The 22,160-nt window shown below is 47.4% G+C and overlaps 8 protein-coding genes across 8 annotated transcripts; 4 read left to right on the plus strand and 4 right to left on the minus strand.

Moving 5' to 3' along the window:
- Window positions 1–16: 16 nt before the first annotated feature.
- On the plus strand, window positions 17–4,553 carry smc4 (condensin subunit SMC4; the record flags this gene model as incomplete). Its single annotated transcript, XM_057137710.1, has 4 exons — window positions 17–3,469; window positions 3,519–4,271; window positions 4,328–4,405; window positions 4,458–4,553. The coding sequence occupies 4 exons, from the start codon at window positions 17–19 to the stop codon at window positions 4,551–4,553; spliced, it is 4,380 nt and encodes a 1,459-aa protein (XP_056998175.1).
- Window positions 4,554–5,600: 1,047 nt separating this feature from the next.
- Window positions 5,601–5,842, minus strand: N7520_003776 (uncharacterized protein; the record flags this gene model as incomplete). The annotated part of the gene is made up of 2 exons (XM_057137711.1): window positions 5,601–5,731; window positions 5,794–5,842. 2 exons carry the CDS (start codon window positions 5,840–5,842, stop codon window positions 5,601–5,603), a joined length of 180 nt encoding a protein of 59 aa, XP_056998176.1.
- Window positions 5,843–5,917: 75 nt separating this feature from the next.
- On the plus strand, window positions 5,918–6,656 carry N7520_003777 (uncharacterized protein; the record flags this gene model as incomplete). The annotated part of the gene is made up of 2 exons (XM_057137712.1): window positions 5,918–5,957; window positions 6,001–6,656. The coding sequence occupies 2 exons, from the start codon at window positions 5,918–5,920 to the stop codon at window positions 6,654–6,656; spliced, it is 696 nt and encodes a 231-aa protein (XP_056998177.1).
- A 508-nt stretch (window positions 6,657–7,164) lies between these two features.
- On the minus strand, window positions 7,165–8,964 carry N7520_003778 (glycoside hydrolase family 3 protein; the record flags this gene model as incomplete). The annotated part of the gene is made up of 1 exon (XM_057137713.1): window positions 7,165–8,964. One exon carries the CDS (start codon window positions 8,962–8,964, stop codon window positions 7,165–7,167), a length of 1,800 nt encoding a protein of 599 aa, XP_056998178.1.
- An 810-nt stretch (window positions 8,965–9,774) lies between these two features.
- On the plus strand, window positions 9,775–10,581 carry N7520_003779 (tyrosine-protein phosphatase; the record flags this gene model as incomplete). Its single annotated transcript, XM_057137714.1, has 1 exon — window positions 9,775–10,581. One exon carries the CDS (start codon window positions 9,775–9,777, stop codon window positions 10,579–10,581), a length of 807 nt encoding a protein of 268 aa, XP_056998179.1.
- Window positions 10,582–13,337: 2,756 nt separating this feature from the next.
- On the minus strand, window positions 13,338–14,106 carry N7520_003780 (uncharacterized protein; the record flags this gene model as incomplete). Its single annotated transcript, XM_057137715.1, has 3 exons — window positions 13,338–13,739; window positions 13,794–14,017; window positions 14,073–14,106. 3 exons carry the CDS (start codon window positions 14,104–14,106, stop codon window positions 13,338–13,340), a joined length of 660 nt encoding a protein of 219 aa, XP_056998180.1.
- A 918-nt stretch (window positions 14,107–15,024) lies between these two features.
- Window positions 15,025–19,753, plus strand: N7520_003781 (uncharacterized protein; the record flags this gene model as incomplete). Its single annotated transcript, XM_057137716.1, has 5 exons — window positions 15,025–15,724; window positions 15,781–15,839; window positions 15,912–17,271; window positions 17,338–18,316; window positions 18,373–19,753. 5 exons carry the CDS (start codon window positions 15,025–15,027, stop codon window positions 19,751–19,753), a joined length of 4,479 nt encoding a protein of 1,492 aa, XP_056998181.1.
- Window positions 19,754–20,229: 476 nt separating this feature from the next.
- On the minus strand, window positions 20,230–21,817 carry N7520_003782 (fungal specific transcription factor domain-containing protein; the record flags this gene model as incomplete). Its single annotated transcript, XM_057137717.1, has 4 exons — window positions 20,230–20,376; window positions 20,449–20,884; window positions 20,935–21,659; window positions 21,725–21,817. The coding sequence occupies 4 exons, from the start codon at window positions 21,815–21,817 to the stop codon at window positions 20,230–20,232; spliced, it is 1,401 nt and encodes a 466-aa protein (XP_056998182.1).
- Between the last annotated feature and the right edge of the window lie 343 nt (window positions 21,818–22,160).

Below are 22,160 nucleotides of genomic sequence, written 5' to 3' on the forward strand. Positions count from 1 at the left end.
CACTAATTTGCGCATAATGGCTTCACTTGCACAGGGTCGGCGTACCAGTCGCCGTTCAGCTTCCAGAAGGAGTTACGCTGTCGAAGATACTTCCGATTCAGAGGACCCTGGCAATGTGACACCCACAGCCTCGACGCATGATGACGATGAGGATGAAGAAGAGGAGGATTACACACCAGTCCCCAAGAAGACAAAACGTGTGTCGCGGAGCCACGTGAAACTCGAACCATCGACCCCCTCTACTGCGCGGCCGGCGCGAAAGCCCCGGCCGTCGATTGCAGACGAATCGGACGCATCGCAGGTCACCGACACGGACGAAAACGACGAAAATGATGGAGGAGCCAGCTTTGTCTCAGTTGAAGCAGATCCCAGCTCCCCCTCCAACAATCCGGCATTGAAGAGAAAAAGTATTGAGGCTATGGAGGCGGATCCCAGTTCGCCCTCCAACCAGGCGGCATTAAAAAGACATAGTATGCCTCATCCCCGCAAGAATCATGGCTCAACCACGCCTAAGTCGGTCAAGGGCTCACTTCCCACTCCAGAGTCATCCGCATCGCCAGAGCCTGAAGCGCGAGCTCGTCGGGAAAGTGTACCGCCCCTCTCCGATATTACCGAGTCAGCCGTCAACCAGTCACCATCGAAACAACAGGAGGAACCGAAGTCCCAGGTGTCTTACATCAACCCCAACTCTACAGTATTGGAGAAGCCGATGGATATTGTTATGAAGTCGAGAAATGTGGCTGCCACCCCAGAGGAGCCTGCTGAGGCCAAGCCTAGGATGATCATCCAGAACTTGATTCTGACAAATTTCAAGAGTTACGCTGGAAGGCAGGTTGTTGGTCCCTTCCATGCATCTTTCTCATCCGTTGTTGGACCAAATGGATCGGGCAAGTCCAACGTTATCGATTCCCTTCTCTTTGTGTTTGGCTTCCGCGCTAGCAAGATGCGACAGGGCAAAATCTCGGCCTTGATTCACAACTCAGCTCAGCACCCCAGCCTACCTTTCTGTGAAGTCGAGGTCCACTTCGAGCAAGTTCTCGATTTGCCAGAAGGCGGCCACGAAGTCATTGAAGATTCCCACTTGGTAATTTCTCGACGAGCATTCAAGAACAACAGCAGCAAATACTACATGAACAAGAAAGAGACAAACTTCACCGCGGTTACCACCTTCCTGCGTGACCGGGGAATTGACCTTGATCACAAGCGATTCCTGATCCTACAGGGTGAAGTCGAGTCTATTGCCCAGATGAAAGCAAAGGCAACGGGCGACCACGACGAAGGTCTTCTTGAGTATCTGGAAGACATCATTGGAACCTCGAAATACAAGACCCCAATCGATGAGGCGGCCACCGAGTTGGAATCTCTCAACGATGTTTGCGCAGAAAAGAACAACCGAGTCCAGCATGTCGAGAAAGAAAAGAATGCCCTCGAGGACAAGAAGAACAAGGCTCTCGCGTACATTCAAGACGAAAATGAGCTTTCCCAGAAACAGTCAGCGCTCTACCAAATCTACATTGATGAGTGTGCCGACAATGTCCGTGTGACCGAAGAAGCGATTCTTCAGATGCAGGAGCTCCTGAATATGGAGCTTGAGAAGCACGAAGGAAACGAATCGGGCATCAAGGCGCTGGAGAAAACCTACAAGCGTGGGCTTCGGGAATACGAGACCATGGAGACGGAAGTGCAGGGCTTGCTGAAGGAAATGTCCAAATACGATAAGGAATCCGTCAAATTCGAGGAGAAGAAGAAGTTTTTGATTGGAAAGCAAAAGAAGCTCGAGAAAACCATGCAAACAAGCCGCCTGGCCGCTTCTGAGTGCCAGAGCTTGGTAGAGAAATTCAGCGACGATATCGAGAAAAAGACCAGCGAGACTACTGAGCTGGAGGAGGAAATGAAGGCAGAAGAAGAAGAGTTGAACTCAATTCGTGAAAGTCTCAAAGGAAAAACCCAAGGCCTTTCAGACCAGATCGCGGCAAAGCAGAAGTCTCTGGAGCCCTGGAACGAGAAGATCAACAAGAAGCAATCTTCTGTTGCTGTCGCCCAGAGTCAGCTCGACATTCTCCGCGAGCGGAGCAATGCTGGTGCCGTCTTGCTTGAAGAGGCACAGGGCAAGATTGCCTCTATTGAAGAGACCTTGCAGACCAAGCAAACCGACCTCGAGGAACGGCAAGCCCAGAAAGAGACCCTGGAAGCTGAGGTGGAGAAGCTGAAGCACGATTTGAAAAAGTACATCGCCCGTGAACCGGAAGTTCGTTCTCATGTTTCAAGTGCCCGTCAAAAGGCCGACGAAGCACGCGTGAGCCTCGCGAGCACACAAAACCGCGGAAGTGTGTTGACAGGATTGATGCGACTTAAAGAATCTGGTCGTATTGATGGATTTCACGGCCGCCTGGGTAACCTGGGTATCATCGATGAGAAGTACGATGTCGCTATTTCTACCGCATGTCCAGCTCTCGACAACATGGTAGTAGAGACCGTCGAGGTCGGCCAACACTGCATTGATTACCTGCGCAAGAACAATCTAGGCCGAGCCAACTTCATTCTCCTCGATCGGTTGCCTCGTCGTGATATGTCCACCATCTACACACCCGAAAGTGTCCCCCGGCTCTTTGATCTTGTTCAACCCAAGGACCCTAAGTTTGCCCCGGCTTTCTACAGCGTCATGCAAAACACCCTGGTTGCCAAGGACCTTGAACAGGCAAACCGTATTGCTTATGGTGCTCGACGTTGGCGTGTGGTCACCTTGGATGGACAATTGATCGACGTGTCTGGTACTATGAGCGGTGGTGGTACTCGTGTTGCACGAGGTGGCATGTCTTCAAAGCAGGTAGCAGATACCACCAAAGAACAGGTTACCCGTTTGGAGGCAGACCTAGAGGAGTTGGAACGCAAGTTCCAAGCTTTCTCAGAGAAGCAGAGAAACGTGGAGTCTCAAATGCGCGAGAAGAGCGACGAGATCCCACGTGTGGAGACCAAGATCCAGAAGCTCATGATTGAGATTGACAGTTCCAAGCGCAGCCTTGCAGATGCTCAACGACGGGTAAAAGAGATCAGCGCCGAGCACAGGCCATCCAAGTCCGATGCATCTCAGGCAGCTACTCTGGAAAAACAAATCGAAGCCATGAACGAGGAGATCGAAGATCTCAATAGTCAAAAGAGTGGCATCGAGGAAGAGATCCAGACCTTGCAAAGCAAGATCATGGAAGTTGGTGGTGTGCGTCTTCGCGGTCAGAGAGCCAAGGTTGATGGCTTGAAGGAACAAATTGGCATGTTGGCCGATGAGATTTCCAATGCCGAAGTGTCAAAGTCCAAGAATGAGAAACTCATTGCAAAGCACATCAAGGCTCGTGATGGCTCAGAAAAGGAGCTTGCCCAAATGGCGGAAGAACTGCAAAAGTTGGAGGAGGATGTTGAAAGCCAAGCAAATGATGCTTCTTGCTGGAGACAAAAAGCCGAAGAGGCTGAATTGGTGAGCCAGCCCGATGGAATGATGAAGACCGCGATGCTAACTTTACAAGGCCCTCGAGACGAAGAAAGAAGAGCTCAAGGCCCTCAAGGATGAACTTGATGAGAAGGTTGCCGAGCTCAACACGACACGGGCCACTGAGATCGAAATGCGCAACAAGCTGGAGGAGAACCAGAAAGCTCTATCTGAGAACCAGAAGCGTAGTCGCTACTGGGACGAGAAGCTTTCGAAGCTTTCTTTGCAAAATGTCAGCGACTTGGGCGAGGAGCAAGAATCCACCGACCTCCAGATGTACACTAAGGACGAGTTGGACGCGATGAACAAGGAGTCCTTGAAGGCAGTCATTGTAGCACTGGAGGAGAAGGTTCAGAATGCCTCTGTTGATCTTGCTGTCATCGAAGAGTACCGTCGCCGGTCTGCTGAGCATGAAGCACGGTCTGCAGACTTGAACACGGCATTAGTATCCCGTGATAGCGCCAAGGCTCGTCTGGACGGTCTTCGATCAGCTCGTTTGAATGGCTTCATGGAAGGCTTTGGTATCATCTCTCTTCGTCTGAAGGAGATGTACCAGATGATCACTATGGGTGGTAATGCCGAATTGGAGCTTGTCGACTCGCTGGATCCTTTCTCGGAGGGTATTCTGTTCTCTGTCATGCCGCCAAAGAAGAGCTGGAAGAACATTGGAAATCTGTCTGGTGGCGAGAAGACATTATCCAGTTTGGCTCTAGTCTTTGCCCTTCACCATTATAAGCCCACTCCACTCTACGTCATGGACGAGATTGATGCTGCCTTGGATTTCCGAAACGTGAGTGCCCTACATCTTTTTTGCTGGTTTGCTGGTCAGCACTAACAGTACGATAGGTTTCTATTGTTGCCTCCTATATCAAAGAGCGGACTAAGAACGCCCAATTTATCGTTATTTCCTTGAGAAACAACATGGTATGTGAACCAATGCTGTTGTTTTATACAACTGAGCTAACAATATCCGCAGTTCGAACTTGCCTCCCGACTTGTCGGAGTTTACAAGGTCAATCATATGACCAAGAGTGTCACAATCGAGAACAGGGACTACATTGAAGGCCGTTGATGATTACGGGATCAATATCTCATCTTTTCTTTTCTGTTTTCCTTAGCATCCATGGATAGGTACCTGGCTGGATAGGGTTGCCTGCTTCTGAGGTCGTTTTGATGATATCATGGGTTTGGAGTATTTGGATCTCGATAAATATCATTTTTCTTCATGTTATTTGTTTTCTTGAATCAGTGAATATTCATTCTAAACCGACTTGGGCTAGAAAATATATTTCGATGCTGTCATCTGAACATTACCAGCCCTTAGAAGCATCTCCAACCGCCCTGCTGATCATGTAAAGAGAATCACCTAGTAGGTTTTAGGTTCGGCTAATATGGAAATTACGACGCACTAGTCACCAAACAAATGTCCACCAGTCCCACTTTTCCATTTTAAAGGTACCATTACCGACGCAAAGTACTGCCCAGGGTTAAATTCTTTGCTGGTCTGATTTTCGCAAGTTATTGACCATATAGAACATGGATTTCAGATTCCTGAATGTAACTATTAGTGGGGCTTTCTATCTAAGCTACCGCCGCTTTCACTGGGAACCTCAGGCTTAGACTCACTGAGCATCTCAGCAAAGGAGTGAGTAGTCTAAGAGACCTTAAATTGGTCAGTCAGGTAAGTTCATTCCTCTTCCGTAGATTCTATTCATGAGACTTCCAGATGCTCTGAACAGAAGTACTACCACTAACCAGCCTGGGAACTTTAGTGCTGCTTGAGTTAAGAAACTGAAGTGCGTAAGCTGAAGAAATAAAGATGTCTTGATTGTGTCAAGGGTCATCGACTAATTGCCTTTTAGCTAGTAAGCCCAAATAAGCCCGCCCCAGCTTGGATGGTCATTAGTAGATACAGCTCCTTCATTCCCCTCTTTCACGTGTGCCTTTTCAGTCCACGGTCCTGATAATTTGCGCTTCACAACATATTGGTAATATATGATGTCCCAAACCGGCACCGTGTGGGAGATTTGCCTATTATACTCGGCGATGGTGGGCCATGGCGCACCGACCATGACGGCTTCACACCTATGCCTTGCCGGGTCATAGTCTACCGTGTAATTCAAGTATACTTGGCTGTGTACTCGGAACCTTTGAGCAAGCGATTGTCTCCAATTCCATATAGATCGACCCCTTGGCTTTGTGCGACGCGAGCTCCGTAAGCAGTCCATGCGATGCCCGACTGTGTGTGACCTGAATGATAATCCATGTTAGTAGAGTAACAACTAAATTAAAAGGAATGAACGTCATAGTACCTTGATCGCGACCGGATTCGACAGATTGTCCTGTAGTTGGGTTATACATGGCGAAAACACTGCTACATGGATCGTTGATGAAAGCATTTATCGCGTAGCGCAAATGAGGTTTTGTTACGTCAGAATGGAAACTACACTGCGACAACAAAAGCCAACGACACTTCGTCCTTCCAAATTTCAACTATTCAAAATGTTACGCTTAAAAAGGCCTGGAATGTGACATTTCCCGTCGAGCGCCTCCCGCCATCCTACACGAAGGATTTGACGATCACCTTCACTCATTTCCCTCAAGAACCACAGTGATTGATGTTTCTCACTTTTCTGGAACTGCAACTTACGAGACAACCTTCAAAACGACTTCAAAACTCGCTAAAGGTTCTGTGAAGGATAACGTTTCAGATAAATATCTTCTTACCCTTGGATGTGTCGAGAACATTGCCTCGGTCACACTCAACGGAAAGGATCTCGTTCTCTCGTGGCTACCGCCATATGAACTGGACATAACCAATGCGATAAACCTTGATGCTAAGAACACGCTTCAAATCGCGGTGACAAACACCTGGCCCAACTGGCTGATCGGCGACGAGTCACTGCCTACCGAAGCAACCTATAACAGTACAACACAGGATTTCAGCGTCGAATCTTGGCCAGATTGGTATGCAGATGCGATGAATAGTACATCCACCTCATCTCGAGACACCTGGGGAAATGCGGTCGGAGGATCAAGCAAGTTGGATAGAAAGCCCGGGAATTGCGTGGCCTTTGCTGCCTGGAAGCATTATAACTCTACCGACCCGCTGTTTGAGAGTGGATTACTGGGCCCAGTGGTGATCCCAAAAGCCGCTCTGGTTGATGTATCATAGTCAGATTTGGAAAATAAAGCGAAGCGAAGTAAATTCATTATAGCTCCATTTTTCTCTTGTTAGCTTGTACAGATCATCTTCTAGGTTTGTGCCGGAAAGCTCGCGGTGAAGGAAGTGAGGAAATATCTCACTTATTGGAAAATGAAAAAGAAGACACATGTGCTACATATGAAGGGAGGATAGAAATGTGTAGTAATAATAGCAACCGCGTCTAGCGGCAATACTTCACGTATGACTCTAATCCATCAGTATGTTCCTGATCAGGCTAGATAGGGTGCATAAAAGTCCACGATTTAGGGTGTAATTATAGTAATTCCTCGTTTAATATTGTCGGTGCATGTCTGGCACTTCCTTTGTTAGTAGCTGAGACACTCAGCATTTGATTCATGAATACAGAAGGAAGATGAAGATTGGAGGGCGAATTAGGTATGTGTATGGCTTTTGCTACGTGCTTCTTATACTAACAAGCAGCCGAGGTGGCTGTGATATCATCTCTAGAGTCTAATCCTTAACAGTATGCTAAGCCCTGGCCGAATTTAAATAGTGGAAGTTCCGTATCATAAGGTACGTCTTCTTTACTGTTCGCCACCGCTTCCATACTGCTTGGGAGATCAAATGGGAGCTTGCCTTCTGGCGCAGCACCATTGGTTCCCAGAATGATATCGAGGAAAGCGTTCTCAGTGCTGCCATAGCTCACTGTTAAAGCAGTGGCTTGGCTTGCAACTTCCGGAATGACTGCTGGGCGATCGAGATACACATCCACGATGCTGACAGGAACCTTGGAGAAAATTCCTGCCTGGCGAGCCTTTTCCTCGGTAGAAAATGCCAAAGACCCGGCGCGGAAGAAAGACTCAAAGCCGCCCTGGCGGGGTTCGAACGGGCATTTAAGGCGCATGATGGCAATATCCGCTTCTTCAATGCTGCTGATCTCAAAGCCCCTCGCCTCGGCAGCTGACTGACTGACACCTTCGATATAAATTTTCTTGCCTTGATAGACTTCCTCTCGAAGGGGAAGGGTGTTTTTCTCATTTTTCAAGAGAGTGAACGACCGTCTCTGAGCTGCCTCACCTTCCCTTTTCCACTCAGGCTGTCCAATGATCTTCCCAGCTGCTTCCTCATCGACAAATGGATTGTCAAATAGACCGAGTACAAACTTCTCTCGCATAAGCCGAGTAACAGATTCATCAATTCGAGATTCAGAAATGAGACCCTGTTCAACTAGTTGAATGACCAATTCTGGTACTGATTCTCCTCCAAACTGATCACAGCCAGCATCGAGAATCTTCTTCGCTCTCTCCAAGTGAGAAAGACCCTCACAGCCCCAAGCCCGTGCTGGCATTGATTGACCGAAGATCTCAGTATCCGTGATAAGACCCCAGTCGGTACAAACAATACCTTCAAAACCGAGTTCTTCTCGCAAGACCCCCGTGATCACGTCTTTGTTGAATGCGAAGCCAACTTCTTCCCATTCAGTACCCACTGGCATTCCATAGTATGGCATAATGTGACGGGTACCAGCCTCAATGGCCTTTTTGAAAGGCTCGAGGTGATATTTCATGTTATTCCCAGGATAGACTTGTTCGCGACCGTAAGTAAAATGAGGATCTTCCCCGTTAAGTTGCGGACCTCCACCTGGGAAGTGTTTAGTCATAGTCGAGACGCTCGTGGCGCCTAGTCTATCTCCCTGGAAGCCACGGATGTAGGCCTGGGCGAGCTCTCCCGACAAATCGGCATCTTCACCAAAGGTCGCGTTGATTCGAGCCCAGCGATACTCCGTTGCCAGGTCGACTTGCGGGTGAAGAGAAACGCGCAGGCCGATTGCGATGTACTCTTGTCTCGCGATGTCGGCAAACCGCTCAACAAGCTTTGCATCACGCAGTGCTCCAAAGCCCAATGTCTCGGGCCATAAACTCATGGCACCGGAGAAGAATGAGGCCCCCACATTCTCGTTGAAATGATGCCGAGGGTCGGAAGAGATGGTTATCGGGATCCCCAGGCGAGTTTGGGTTAAGGCGTATTTCTGGAGGGCATTATGCCATTTTGCTATCATGAGAGGATCTTGGACTGGGCCAATAAGATTGAAATGGGTCATGAGTTTCCCCGAGATCTGTTCTTTTGTATCTCCAAGGCCAAAGTCGGGCAATGCGGGCGCAAGAGAGCCGTCTGGGCCGGGAAATACCATGTTTTGAAAGAGCTGGCCAGCTTTTTCAGCCAATGTCATGCGGGCGACCAGATCGGACACCCTTTCATCGATGGATTTGGAACTATCGCGGTAGAGAGGCGAAGCCTCTTCCGTGTGAGAAGTCATTTTGAGTGAAATGAAAATCTTTGCCGAGACGTATTGATGGAATCGAGGGGCGCGCTTTTGATATGGAATTTGAAGTGGAGACGAACTACGCAATCGAGGGGAAATAAACGGTCAAGTCTCTCAGCCTGCTCCTTTAGATTTGGACATAATTATGTGGGGCCGGGTAGACCAAGAATATTTTCATCGGCGCACCGGTACCTAGACCTTCCGATTCTCCAACCATGGCGATCTTCGATCAATGTCCTCTGAATTATGAATAATGATACTTCGTGCAAATGAAAGCTTCCGGACCAGTAGATCATCCTAATGTTATTTGTATCGGAATCAGGTGAGCTGGGTGTTCACCATCTCGCACTAGTCCCGTTTAGACCCAGGTATTACCTCTTTCCTCTTCCTCTCTCTTCTCTCTTCTCCATATCACTCAATACACACTGTTCTGTCCCTCGGCAGCTTAGGCGCCAGGATTAATCATCATCTTTTGACATAACTGCTAACACCAAATCTCAGTGGCTGCCTAAGGGGCTTATTCGGCCCCACTTTACGGCTTCGGCATTATCAAATAATGCATAATTATATGTATCGGCTCGCGTAAATCTTATGCGGTCCTGACTTGTACATTATTGTGGAGATTCAAACTTGGTCCGCTTAAGTTTACAGAAATAGACGGATTCCTTTTATGAACAATTCCGAACCCCGAAGGATGATCCGACATAAAGATCAAACGCCAAGATATAATATTGTCGATCTCCCCATACACTATCGAGTCAATTCCAACCTGCCTTGTTTCATAATTTCAATATCAAGACCAAAATGGCCTCGGAATATCCCACGCTCCCCAGCCCGCCTTTCCATGATGTCCCCGGCATCTTCAACTTCCGCGACCTAGGTGGATATTCCGTCCAGCCCTCCGGCTCGGTACGCAGTAATTTCATTTTCCGCTCCGCCTTGCCTACAAAGATCACCGCTGCCGGATGCGACAAACTCGTTTCTGAATTACATATTAGTCACATATATGACCTCCGATCCGACCTCGAAGTCGACAGGGACCCCTCCTCAACAATTACAGGAGTCGACAGGCATCATGTTCCGGTTTCTGCCCTCAAGGACGCTAGCCCCGAGGCAATGGCACTGAGCATAAAGCCCTACCTGTCCACAGATGGCTCCAAGGGCTACGTTACTGCTTACTCTGAGATATTCTTGTCCGGCGCCACTGCGTATCGTCGGCTATTTGGGCACGTGCGTGATCGACCTGATGAGCCGTTCCTGGTTCATTGCACAGCTGGAAAAGATCGCACCGGATGCTTTGGGGCATTGGCTCTTCGCTTGGCCGGTGTTGAGGACTTGGATGTTATTGGGAAGGAGTATGGGTTGACGGATCTAGGACTTGCTCCGCTTAAGAAGATGATGGCGGCAAAGGTCACAGAGGCTACAAAATTGAACGACCCTGCTGGTGTCGAACGGTTACTAGCTTCTGATCCCGAGAATATGAAGGCCTCCATGCTTTGGCTGGAGGAGAAGTATGGAAATGTTGAGGGCTACTTTAAGTCTGTCCTCGGCTTTTCGGATGAGGATATTCTTAGAATAAGATCCAATTTGGTAGTTCAGGGGGACATCTGATGCCCTTTGCTACATTTTGTCGGCGGCTCTATATTTTCCTCTCAACATTCAGTGAAATCAACGTATTGCATGCGGCATGAATGAAGCTAGGAATCTCCGGTTGATTACATGACCTTTTCCCATCCCCTCCCTTCAAATGTTCCTTCAAGTTGATCAAAGTGAATTGTTTGTTCAACATCCATTCTGTTTCATGCTTCAAACAAACCATCAGATTTCTCTATTATCTTCCTTTATTTCCGAAATTCTGTGATCGCGAATGTGGCGTAGCCACACATCACCCCTCGCCTGTCATGTGACAGAAGCTGACTAGGAGCAGCTGGACACATAATCAGCTGCTTACGACCTAACAACAAGTTGAATATTCTTATCCATGCGGCAACCTTCAAATTGATGGAGTACATGGACCATGAAATCCCAAATCATGCCATCTTGTCTCATACTTGGGGCACAGACGAGGTTACTTGTCAGGATATGCAAAGGCTGGAAACTGAACAAAGAAGAACCCCGTCTCCCCGCATTCGAATATCCCAAATCACCTCAAAAAATGGATAATCCAAAATCAAGCACTCCTGTCAAGGAGCGCTCCAAGACAATACACATTATGTCTGGGTGGATACCTGCTGCATTGACAAGACAAGCAGCGCAGAACTCTCTGAAGCAATCAACTCCATGATGAGATGGTATGAGCATTCTGATATTTGCTATGCCTATCTGGCAGATGTTCCTCCAAACCTTGATCCAAATCAACCCGCATTTCAACAGAGTCGATGGTTTACCCGTGGATGGACTTTACAAGAGCTCCTTGCACCTGAAAAGCTACTATTCTTGGCCCGAGATTGGTCAGATCTGTTTTACCGGGAGACAGTATGTAGTCAACTTAGTGAGATCACTAGTATCAGTGTGTCATTCTAGAAAAGAGACAGCATTTTGAACCTGATCTTACTCCGAAGAGTCGTCTGAATTCGGCTAGCATTGCTGAAAGAATGAGTTGGGCGTCAAAGCGCGAAACCAGTCGACCGGAAGACCGAGTATACTCTCTGCTTGGTATATTTGGAATAAACATGCCACTGCTATTTGGCGAGGGAGCAGGGGTGTTTTTGCGGCTGTAGGAGGAAATCATCAAGCACTCAGATGATCAGTCATTGTTGGCATGGCATTGGGATCCCATCATGAACATGGACATAGCTTTTAAAGAGTTCCAAGATTTATCACGGCCTGTCAAATAACTCAAGATGTCAACAAGTGGAACTCTCGCCAGTTCCCTGGCGGCATTTCTGAAATGTGGAGATTATCTTCCCTGCAGTTTTGGCGCGCCGAGTCCCCCTTTTTCTATCACCAACAAGGGTCTTAGCATGGATATTCCACTCCTTATTGGAGATGATGTCTCCTTCGATCTCCTTAAATGCCAGACCAGAGAGACCCTACCGTGCTCATCGCAGTTCTAATCAAGTGCATACAAGGGAACCTCTATGTGCAAGCCAAAGGGGCGATGCATTTGGCTGGACGTCAAGCCTGGTTGAAATGGCCACGGAAACAAGTATACCTACTTCCCAGTTTGGACTTCATGAGCAACGCCGTCGAGATTCCATATTTTACCTCCATTATGAAAACCATCCGCCAAATCTCCACATCACCAGAGTATACTCTCCATACTTACCCACGTCGGGTCCTATGATATTGATGAGAGGAGAATTATCCGAAAATTTCCTTGAATGGGGTGCGAGAATCCTTGTTTGGTTTGAGGATGCAAACGACGATTCCCAATTTGTTTTCGTTTTCCACCTGAGCACCAAAAATTGGGGGGGACCAGGGAAACCCGTCAACTAGACGACTTTTGGAAAGACTCTTTGTTCTTGTTCATCAGGAAAGAAATGATCTAACGATCCAGGATTTAGTGAACTGGTCGCGGAGAGAACTCATGTTGGCCGCACCCAAGGACGATTTGGTGCCATATTCCGCCGCAGTCGTCACAGAGGACTTTTTCGGCAAATTTCTGTTCAACGTCGAGATAAAAGCGGGCCGTAATCATGAGAAGGACCCGAAGGACCTGAAGGGCCTTAATGGCACGAGATGGTTTCGTGACATCTTAATGCCTGGCGTACATGAGCGACAACTGCGGGAAGATAGCTTAATGTCCTGCGAAGCTATTATACCCTAGCAACGTGGTATATTCGTCGTCTCATTAAAAATCTAGGCTTTTACCTTGGATGCTCCCCTTCATTATTGACCTCCCCTTTCAAAAAAAAAATTTTGCATTGCTTTTCCGAATTGCTACTGATGTCCAACTTGCGGCATGTCTTATTGCAAGTCTCTCTGCGGGTACCATGGCGGGTCATTCGCTACTTTCTGGGACAACTCTCAGGAGATTTCTCCACAGCTTGATTCCGGGGGGTTTCCACAAATATCTCAGAGGGACCATCGTCAGACTTTCCATACTGTACTTTTACTGCAAGCTCTTGCCTGACAATCTTTTGTCGGTTATTTTGAGGATGCAGTCAGGAAGTAGTACGAAAGGATATAATCCCAGTCTCTCTTTTTAATTCTCTTTTCTTTTTCAAATTGTTCAACACATACACCATATGATACCTAGTAGATATGTTCTTCTCTGCTCTCCTATGTTTCCCATAGCCTGAATTCCAGAGGAAGCTTTCCTTTCGAATGAAATATTCTCATATTAAAAAAATATCAGTTGATTCAGTTTAAGCGATATAGTGAGTCAAAGGCAACAAACTAAACAGTCCAGTAAATAACCCAGATCAGTTTGATAACACGGGTGTCTTTCCAACCCACTTGGAATCTTCCTTCATTTCGGCCAAAACCCATGCCGCGATACTTTTTCTGGTCAAAAACATACCATCCTCACCAGACCCGGTATAAGTTGCTTTGACCGGTGCCTCAGCTCCATTGCCAAGGAACGGCACACGAAAGAGGGTCCATTTCAGTTGGTTCACATCTTGAGAGGCCACGAAGGAACCCAAACCGTTAAATTCCTGGTAAGCGGAGCCGCCAATAATCTTGATAAATATGACAATAGCCTTCCATTTGAAACCACCCTTATCCTCAGGTGCAGGATATGAGCAAGTGCCTAGTACCAGGGCTCGTTTGTAATTGTTTTCGATTAGCAGGGGGAATATAAATTTCATAGCATCGGTGACAGGCTAAAAAAGCAAGTTCGTGAGCAGTGAAGCATGAGCGAACCTAGAGAACCGTACCGTGCCCTGGGAGCGGGATACTGGCCCGGCAAAAGAAACAAAGACAGTGGGGCCGGAAGCGATCGCTTCACGTACTTTCGATTGATCCTCGAGAGTACCTTCGACCACAGAGACGGGAGTAGCGCTGGCAATATCCTCGGGTATCTTGTTAGGACTTCTCACGTATAAGGTTAATTGATGCCCCTGCTGCAAGGCAGCACGGCAAAAATCCAAGCCAGACTGGCCTAAGAGGGGATGAGATGATGGAATTTTGAGGATTTAAATAGGATGGGTGCCTACCAGTAGCTCCAAGAACTAATATGTGGGATGCCATGCTTAATCGTAGCTTCCTAAGACAGATATCTAGTGGGGTGGGGAAGGAGGTTCCAAACGTTTGAAAACGCTTGATGACTAAGCGGACGAAAAGGCTCCGGTTCCACAATTCTATGTGAACGTTCTGGATGAGATTCAAAAGGATAAAAAGTGCTTTGTCAAATAGCATAGATTTCCCATGTGGATACCAGATGGAAACCAGATTCTAATTCATTCAATAATCTTGTGGAAACCATCATTAATTGTGTTTGAAATGTCCACTAGCTAACGGATACGGATAGTTTAAAAACCCGAGTGGAGCCTGGAATGGAGTCCGATTGTATTTGCCTCCGCGATGCCGGTAATAGAATTCCCGGGCCGAGATCTGCAAGGCTAATGGTGTACTTCAACTAACTGGTTCTAGTTTAGTTATGATGTCTATTAATGATCTCTTTCTAAGGTTATCTATTGCTGCTTTTACCTATTTACGATTAAATCCGATATGTACTCCCAGATCAGGTTTTGTCTCTCCATGGAGATAAGCGTATTGTTCCATTAAATTAACTCCGTACTTGTATCCACTATTTTGATTCAAGGATTTTCTGTTTTTCTTTCGGAAGCAAAAAGCTTCCGCCCCCCCTGTAGTGGATTTCCCGGTGGATTTGTTATCACAAATTATTCTTTCTGAGTGGCCCGATTCGTCAACGTTAGATCGACACGTAAATTGCTATAAAGACTGCATGGGACCGATCGCCCAATTTCGAACCGATTTGTAAATCCTCACCTCACCCTTGTCACTCGTTTGCATATCAGGTGGCTTATATCGCACTCATTTCATTCCTTTTCTTTTTCTACTACCTGCCTGATAACATTTGACTAAATCTCTTATTTTCATTTCTTCCTTACCCAAGTCTGTTGGACTGGCGTTCTTCGGAAGAGAATGCCTTCGCCACCCGGCACAGCCAACACGGCTACAAATACGACTGCTAATACAGCCACTAATACAGCTACGAATTCAGTCGATGATCTCTTGAACAACAATCATGACTTCGAACTAAAGGAATTCACTGCGGTTCGAGGTACCGAAACACCGGATGGAGACAAGCCTAGTCAAGACAACACTGAGCATGGTCGGGCCTATGGGACTAATCGCATGTCCATTTCGCAAGAGGATCAAGATAATCTCATGAGACTGGCGAGTCAAGTTTCGCGGAAAACCCACCAGGGAGGAGTGTTTGAGATTGGCGATGATGATGCTGCTTTGGATCCCGCTAGCGCCGAGTTCGACCTTCAGAAATGGCTGAGCTTCATGATTCAGGGCGTCAAGAGCGAAGGCATCCGCATGAAGAATTCCGGCATCGTCTTTAAGAACTTGCATGTCACCGGTACTGGCTCGGCACTGATGTTGCAAGAGACCGTCACTGATCTTCTGATGGCGCCAATGAGAATCGGCGAAATGGTCAAGGGTTTTAAGTCTGAGCCTAAGACAATTCTTGCGGATTTCAATGGCGTGGTGAAAAGTGGTGAAATGCTTCTTGTTTTGGGAAGACCGGGATCTGGCTGTTCGACATTTTTGAAGTCCTTGACTGGAGAGCTTCACGGGCTCAGCGTCGACTCAAACTCTGCTATTCACTATGATGGTAGGCCCTGTCATTGCCTGAACATGCTTATTGGTCAATTGCTGACAACCTTTCAGGTATTCCACAGGCGCAGATGATCAAGGAGTTCAAGGGAGAAGTTGTATACAACCAAGAGGTGAGAGCCCACTGCGGAATTTGATACTCTTTTGGCAAGCTTTCAGCTTATGCTAAACCTTGTGATCACTAGGTCGATAAACATTTTCCCCATCTGACTGTCGGACAAACTTTGGAATTCGCAGCAGCTGTGCGCACTCCTTCTCGTCGACTTAAAGACATGTCTCGCGTTGAATACTCTCAGAAAATGACCCAGGTCATTATGGCCGTGTTTGGTCTCAGCCATACATACAACACCAAGGTTGGAAATGATGTGGTCCGGGGTGTCTCAGGCGGAGAAAGAAAACGTGTCAGTATCGCCGAGATGGCTCTGGCTGGTGCGCCGATCGCGGCGTGGGATAACTCAACACGTGGTCTTGATTCGGCGACTGCGTTGAAGTTCGCGGAATCCCTACGTCTGTTCGCCGATCTAGGTGGATCTTGTCACGCAGTCGCAGCATACCAGGCCAGTCAAGCAATCTACGATCTTTTTGACAAGGTGATTGTCCTATATGAAGGTCGACAGATCTACTTCGGCCCAGCTGCGGGAGCTAAACGCTACTTCGAACAACAAGGATGGTACTGTCCCCCACGACAGACCACTGGTGACTTCCTGACATCTATCACCAACCCAAGTGAGCGACAGACTTCTCCGGGTATGGAGAAGAAAGTTCCACGGACTCCAGAAGAGTTTGAGGCGCGCTGGAAGCAGTCCAATGAGTGCCGCCAGCTACAAGGGGAGATAGTCGCTCACGAACAAGCGCATCCTATGAATGGAAACGTGGTCACGGAATTCAAGGAGCAAAAATCCGAAGGTCAAGCCAATCATACCAGAGCCGAGTCGCCATACTTGATCAGTGTCCCAATGCAGGTCAAGCTCAACGTTAAAAGAGCTTATCAGCGGATTTGGAACGATATTGCATCAACCCTCACTGGCTCTGTCGGACAAGCTATCATGGCTCTCATTATCGGTTCTATCTTCTATGGAACTCCGACCGCCACTGCAGGATTTTCTGCAAAAGGCGCCGTTCTGTTCTTCGCAGTCCTACTGAACGCCCTTCTTGCTATGACGGAAATCAATAGTCTCTACTCTCAGCGGGCAATTGTGGAAAAGCATGCATCGTACGCGTTCTATCACCCGGCAACTGAAGCCATCGCTGGTGTGATCGCCGATATTCCTGTGAAATTTTTGATGGCTGTGATGTTCAATGTGGTTCTTTATTTCATGAGTGGTCTTCGCACTGAGCCGTCACAGTTCTTCATCTTCTTCATGATCAACTACCTCATTATGTTTGTCATGAGTGCCGTATTCCGCACGCTCGCCGCTATCACTAAAACTGTATCTCAGGCCATGACCTTGGCCGGTGTTCTCGTTCTGATGCTTGTCGTCTACTCTGGATTCATTGTCCCCGTGCCATACATGCATCCGTGGTTTGGTTGGATTCATTATTTGAGTAAGCTTTCAACTCCCTTGAGAGTGGGTGGTTACATGATACCAGAGACTAACTTCTTTTAAACAGATCCGATTTTCTACGCGTTTGAGATCCTTGTGGCCAATGAATTCCACGGCCGTAATTTTGAATGTTCTGGATTCGTTCCTGACTACAATAACCTCTCGGGCAATGCTTTTGTCTGTTCAGCGACAGGCGCAGTTGCCGGCCAACGCACAGTCAGCGGTGATGACTACATATGGGAAAGCTTCCGGTATACTTACGCACACGCTTGGCGGAATTTCGGCATTCTCATCGGGTTCCTGATTGGTCTGATGGCGATTTATTTCGTTGCCACCGAGTTGAACTCTGCTACAACGAGCACTGCAGAGGTTCTCGTCTTTCCCCGGGGCCGTGAGCCAGCGTATATGCGCGGTGGCCATGAAGCATTGTCTGATGAAGAAAATGGAGAATCTCGCGCGACTACAGCTGCAACTGGCGATGTTCATATCGACAAAGAACTATCTGTTCCCAAAGAAGAGGCTGATGGTGATATTTTCAATTGGAATAATCTTGTCTACGATATTGAGATTAAGGGAGAGCCTCGCCGCCTGCTCGATCACGTCGCTGGTTGGGTCAAGCCTGGCACTCTCACAGCGTTGATGGGAGTTAGTGGAGCTGGAAAAACAACACTCTTGGATGTTCTTGCCCAGCGAACCACTATGGGTGTTGTTACAGGCGACATGTTTGTTAATGATAAACCCCTCACATCAAGCTTCGAGCGGAGTACGGGCTACGTCCAGCAGCAAGATCTTCACTTGGAAACGGCCACTGTCCGCGAAAGTCTCCAATTCAGCGCCATGCTTCGACAGCCTTCTTCTGTTTCTATCGAGGAAAAGAATCAACATGTCGAGGAGGTGATTGACTTGCTCAACATGCGAGAGTTTGCTGACGCTGTTGTTGGTGTTCCCGGAGAAGGACTGAATGTTGAGCAGCGCAAGCTGTTGTCAATTGGAGTCGAACTTGCCGCCAAACCGAAGCTACTGATTTTCCTGGATGAACCTACTAGGTAAGTTTGCCCTGATCCCAAACAAAGATTATTTCAATCGCCTAACATATTGCCAGTGGACTTGATTCTCAAAGCTCTTGGGCTATCTGCACTATGTTGCGTAAGCTTGCGGACTCGGGCCAGGCTATTCTTTGCACCATCCATCAGCCCAGTGCCATTCTCTTCCAAGAATTTGACAAATTGCTTTTCCTCGCAAGAGGAGGCAAGACAGTCTACTTCGGGCCCATCGGCGAAAACTCTCGCACCCTATTGGATTACTTCGAAGCAAACGGTGCCCGCAAATGTCAAGACGAAGAGAATCCCGCGGAGTATATGCTGGACGTTGTGAACAAGGGTACAAACGACAAGGGAGAAGCCTGGTTTGATGTCTGGAAAGCAGGTCCCGAGTGTGCCGAGGTTCAAGCCGAGCTTCAACGTATCCACGAGCAGACGAAAGGAAGAGTTATAGAAGGAGACTCTGAAGGAACTGGAGAGTTCGCAGTATCTCTGACCACCCAGCTTCGCGTTGTTACATACCGCATCTTCCAACAATACTGGCGGATGCCCTCGTATATTATTGCGAAAATGATGCTCGGTATCGCCTCTGGACTTTTCATCGGCTTTTCATTCTGGAAAACTGGGCACTCGCTCCAAGGAACGCAAAACGTCTTGTTCTCCTTGTTCATGATCTGTGCCATCTTTTCCTCCATGGTGCAACAGATTATGCCATTGTTCGTTACTCAGCGATCTCTATACGAAGTCCGTGAACGCCCTAGCAAGACATACTCCTGGAAAGCGTTCATCTTGTCAAACATTGTGGTTGAGATTCCTTACCAGATCCTGGTCGGTATCCTTGTTTTTATCTGCTATTACTATCCAGTCAATGGCACTGGAGAGTCTTCTGAGCGACAAGGTTTGGTCTTGCTCTTCTGCATCGAGTTCTTTGTGTATGCTGGAACCTTCGCTACGATGCTGATCTCAGCTTTGCCGGATGCCGAAACTGCTGGTGCAGTAGCAACCCTTCTATTTGCTATGACTTTGCTTTTCAACGGTGTCATGCAAACTCCCACGGCTCTCCCTGGTTTCTGGATTTTCATGTATCGCCTCTCACCGTTCACATACTGGGTCAGCGGCATGACATCCACCCAGCTTCACGGGCGCGAGATTAAATGTTCTTCTTCCGAAATGGCCGTTTTTGACCCCCCATCAGGACAGACATGTGGACAATACTTGGCCGAATATCTTACCACTCAGGTTGGAAAGCTCCACAACCCTGATGCGACGGCTTCTTGTCAATACTGCTCCGTTACCACCGCGGACGAGTACCTGAGCGGCGAGCAGATCTATTGGAGTGACAGATGGCGCAACTTTGGAATTGTCTGGGCCTATGTGATCTTCGATATTGCTGTGGCTATCGGTCTGTACTACGTCTTCCGAGTGAGGAAGCGAAAGGCGTAGAAGGAGGTCGCGCACTTGATCTGTACATGGGCTGGTGTTATGTACTGGAGTGTCTATACATTGATGAAGGTGGAGGCCATGTCGAGTATATTCGACTGTTTTGTAGGTCTTCATCCAGTCATGGATTAATTGCGTTGCTTTTGTGTGAAATTTAGAGTATAGAGTACTAGAAGTCGCGATCAATTGATACATAGAAGGCGAACATTCTGGAATAAAAAATCTTCAGTAAATTTATACTAGAATTTATACGAGTACTTTTGTAGGGATCTGAGTGTATGATAAATGACTAGAATTCGACCTTTGGTGCAGGCTATGCGCGCTTAAAGGAGCTTTCTTCCCTGAGAATGATCATTATTTTCGAACGCGCGTATTAGAGTAGCCATTCTATCGTATCACTCACTACTAAATGTCAAGGATGTTCCAATCCACAATATGCAGAAATCTATAATATTAAAAGACAAGGCAAACACAGACTCCTAGGGGTACCAGCTATTCGAAGGTGCTCCCTGCTCGGTTTCGAAGGAATTGACCCATTCAGCGGTTTTGAAATCTTCTGACATGCTCGAAGGAGTAAAGGAATAGTTGGAATTGGCGGTTGGCGTAGAAAGTAAAGATGGAGATGGCTGATGGTTAGCCGTTAGCAAAGATTTGGAAGCCAGAAATACCATTGCGCTTTTATTCAAGAGAAAACGTACATCCATAGAAGATTGGAATATAAAATCATATATGCCCCCCGCGGCGTTGACGGCAGATGAGAGACTATGATCGGCGAGCTGTGGGATAGCTGATGATGGGACTGCTGACATAGTTGAGGGGATTGAACACGAGGGTGATTGCCCATGCGTTGCTGGTGTGTATGAAATATGCTGACTGGAAAGTCCAGCACTAAGTGGCTCTACCTGTCGCTGGTCTTTTCTTTGTTGAACGATTGTCTCCGCAATGTTCAAAATCAATTCTGCAAGAGCTTTTAATGCCTCTGTATGAGAAGAGCCACTCACAGATGACCTTTGGAGCGTGGTTGCAAACATTCGTAGATAGGACAGGTCGGACTCTATCTCGGGGCCTGTCGGGTCTCTCACAATGTGGGCGAAAATCATCAAGGAAGCGACAAGGACATAATACATGGTGCACCTAATTTGATAAGCTGAGATGCAAAGATCTAAAAGAGGCAGCCGACTTACCAGGAGAGGAGAGGTAGCACATCAAATGAGCAATTTCCATATCTCAGAAAGTGGATAGTTGTTCGCGAAGCCGAGAGGCAAACTAAGGCACTTAATTCTGCCTGATCAACACTGCCAGTAGAATCTTTTGTTTCTCCCTCGACATTCTCAGGCTTCAAATTCAGGAACAATGAGACACGGTGAATTGTACCAACAGTGTAGTAGTAAGTCATATGCAGCATCATGACCGACTGAGTGTCGAAAGCATGAGAAGGGTCGTTTATATTCACCTGAGCTTCAGGCTGTAGTTCCGGAGACAATGAATCCTTCCATGCTTGCAAGTATTCATCCAATTCTCCAAGCAGAAACAACCGATGTGTAACAGGTTTTGTTTGATACCTAGCAGAGTATAGCCACTTGCATACTTTGCTCTGGATCAGAGCAAGATCAACGAAGGCCCGGAAGAGTTTTCTGTCTTCTCCATTTGACTTGGCCGCATCAGGAGATGGTGGATCGATTGAAATCTCATCGTCATCTATCAATGACGGGTGACCGAACCGCAAACATATGGCCTTGTCAAGGATGTAGAGAGTCCAGAATATGTTTTCTCTCGACGCCTTGACTTTGGGGGATATCTTATTGCCCATGAGTTTGCGGTGGAATCCTTTGTTCAAAGCGAGCCGGATGGCCATTGAAAGGAGCATCGAAGATGTCTGAAATGAGAGATTCGAGTCCGCGATGATCGTCTAAAAATTCGAAAGTTCAGCCAATCGAGGCGCAAGGACACAGGAGAGAACGAGACGACACATACCATTCCAATGAGAGCCTGAATGGACATCGTCGTCGGATTTCTGAAGATCAATTCCGGCACCACACTCATCGCATTTTGAAAATAGCCCCACATTCGTGTAGGCTTCTCGGGTGCTGAGTGTATTTCGTTTGTGCGACATCTGGATCCAATGCACAAGACTAAGTTAATACTTGCGTACCATGATGCGGTCTCTGGCGGGGTGTTGGAGTATTGCATTGCAAAGTATTGATCAAAAGTGGCCCTATCATATAGATGTAGTACTCGGTTGAAAATTCCAAAGTAATCTATATATATCAGTAAATGCCTCAGATGCACGAAGGTTGAAAAACGAACTTTCCACATATATAGCAGCAATATCCCGTGGTGGAAGATCTTGGCGACTCTGTTGTTTCTCAGCCAGGGTGAAGTCGCCGAAAGAGAGATGTGAAGATGAACG

This window comes from Penicillium odoratum, assembly GCF_028828045.1.
Source record: "Penicillium odoratum strain IBT 22623 chromosome Unknown utg000003l_segment0_segment0, whole genome shotgun sequence".
In the NCBI taxonomy this organism is placed as follows: Eukaryota; Fungi; Ascomycota; class Eurotiomycetes; order Eurotiales; family Aspergillaceae; genus Penicillium; species Penicillium odoratum.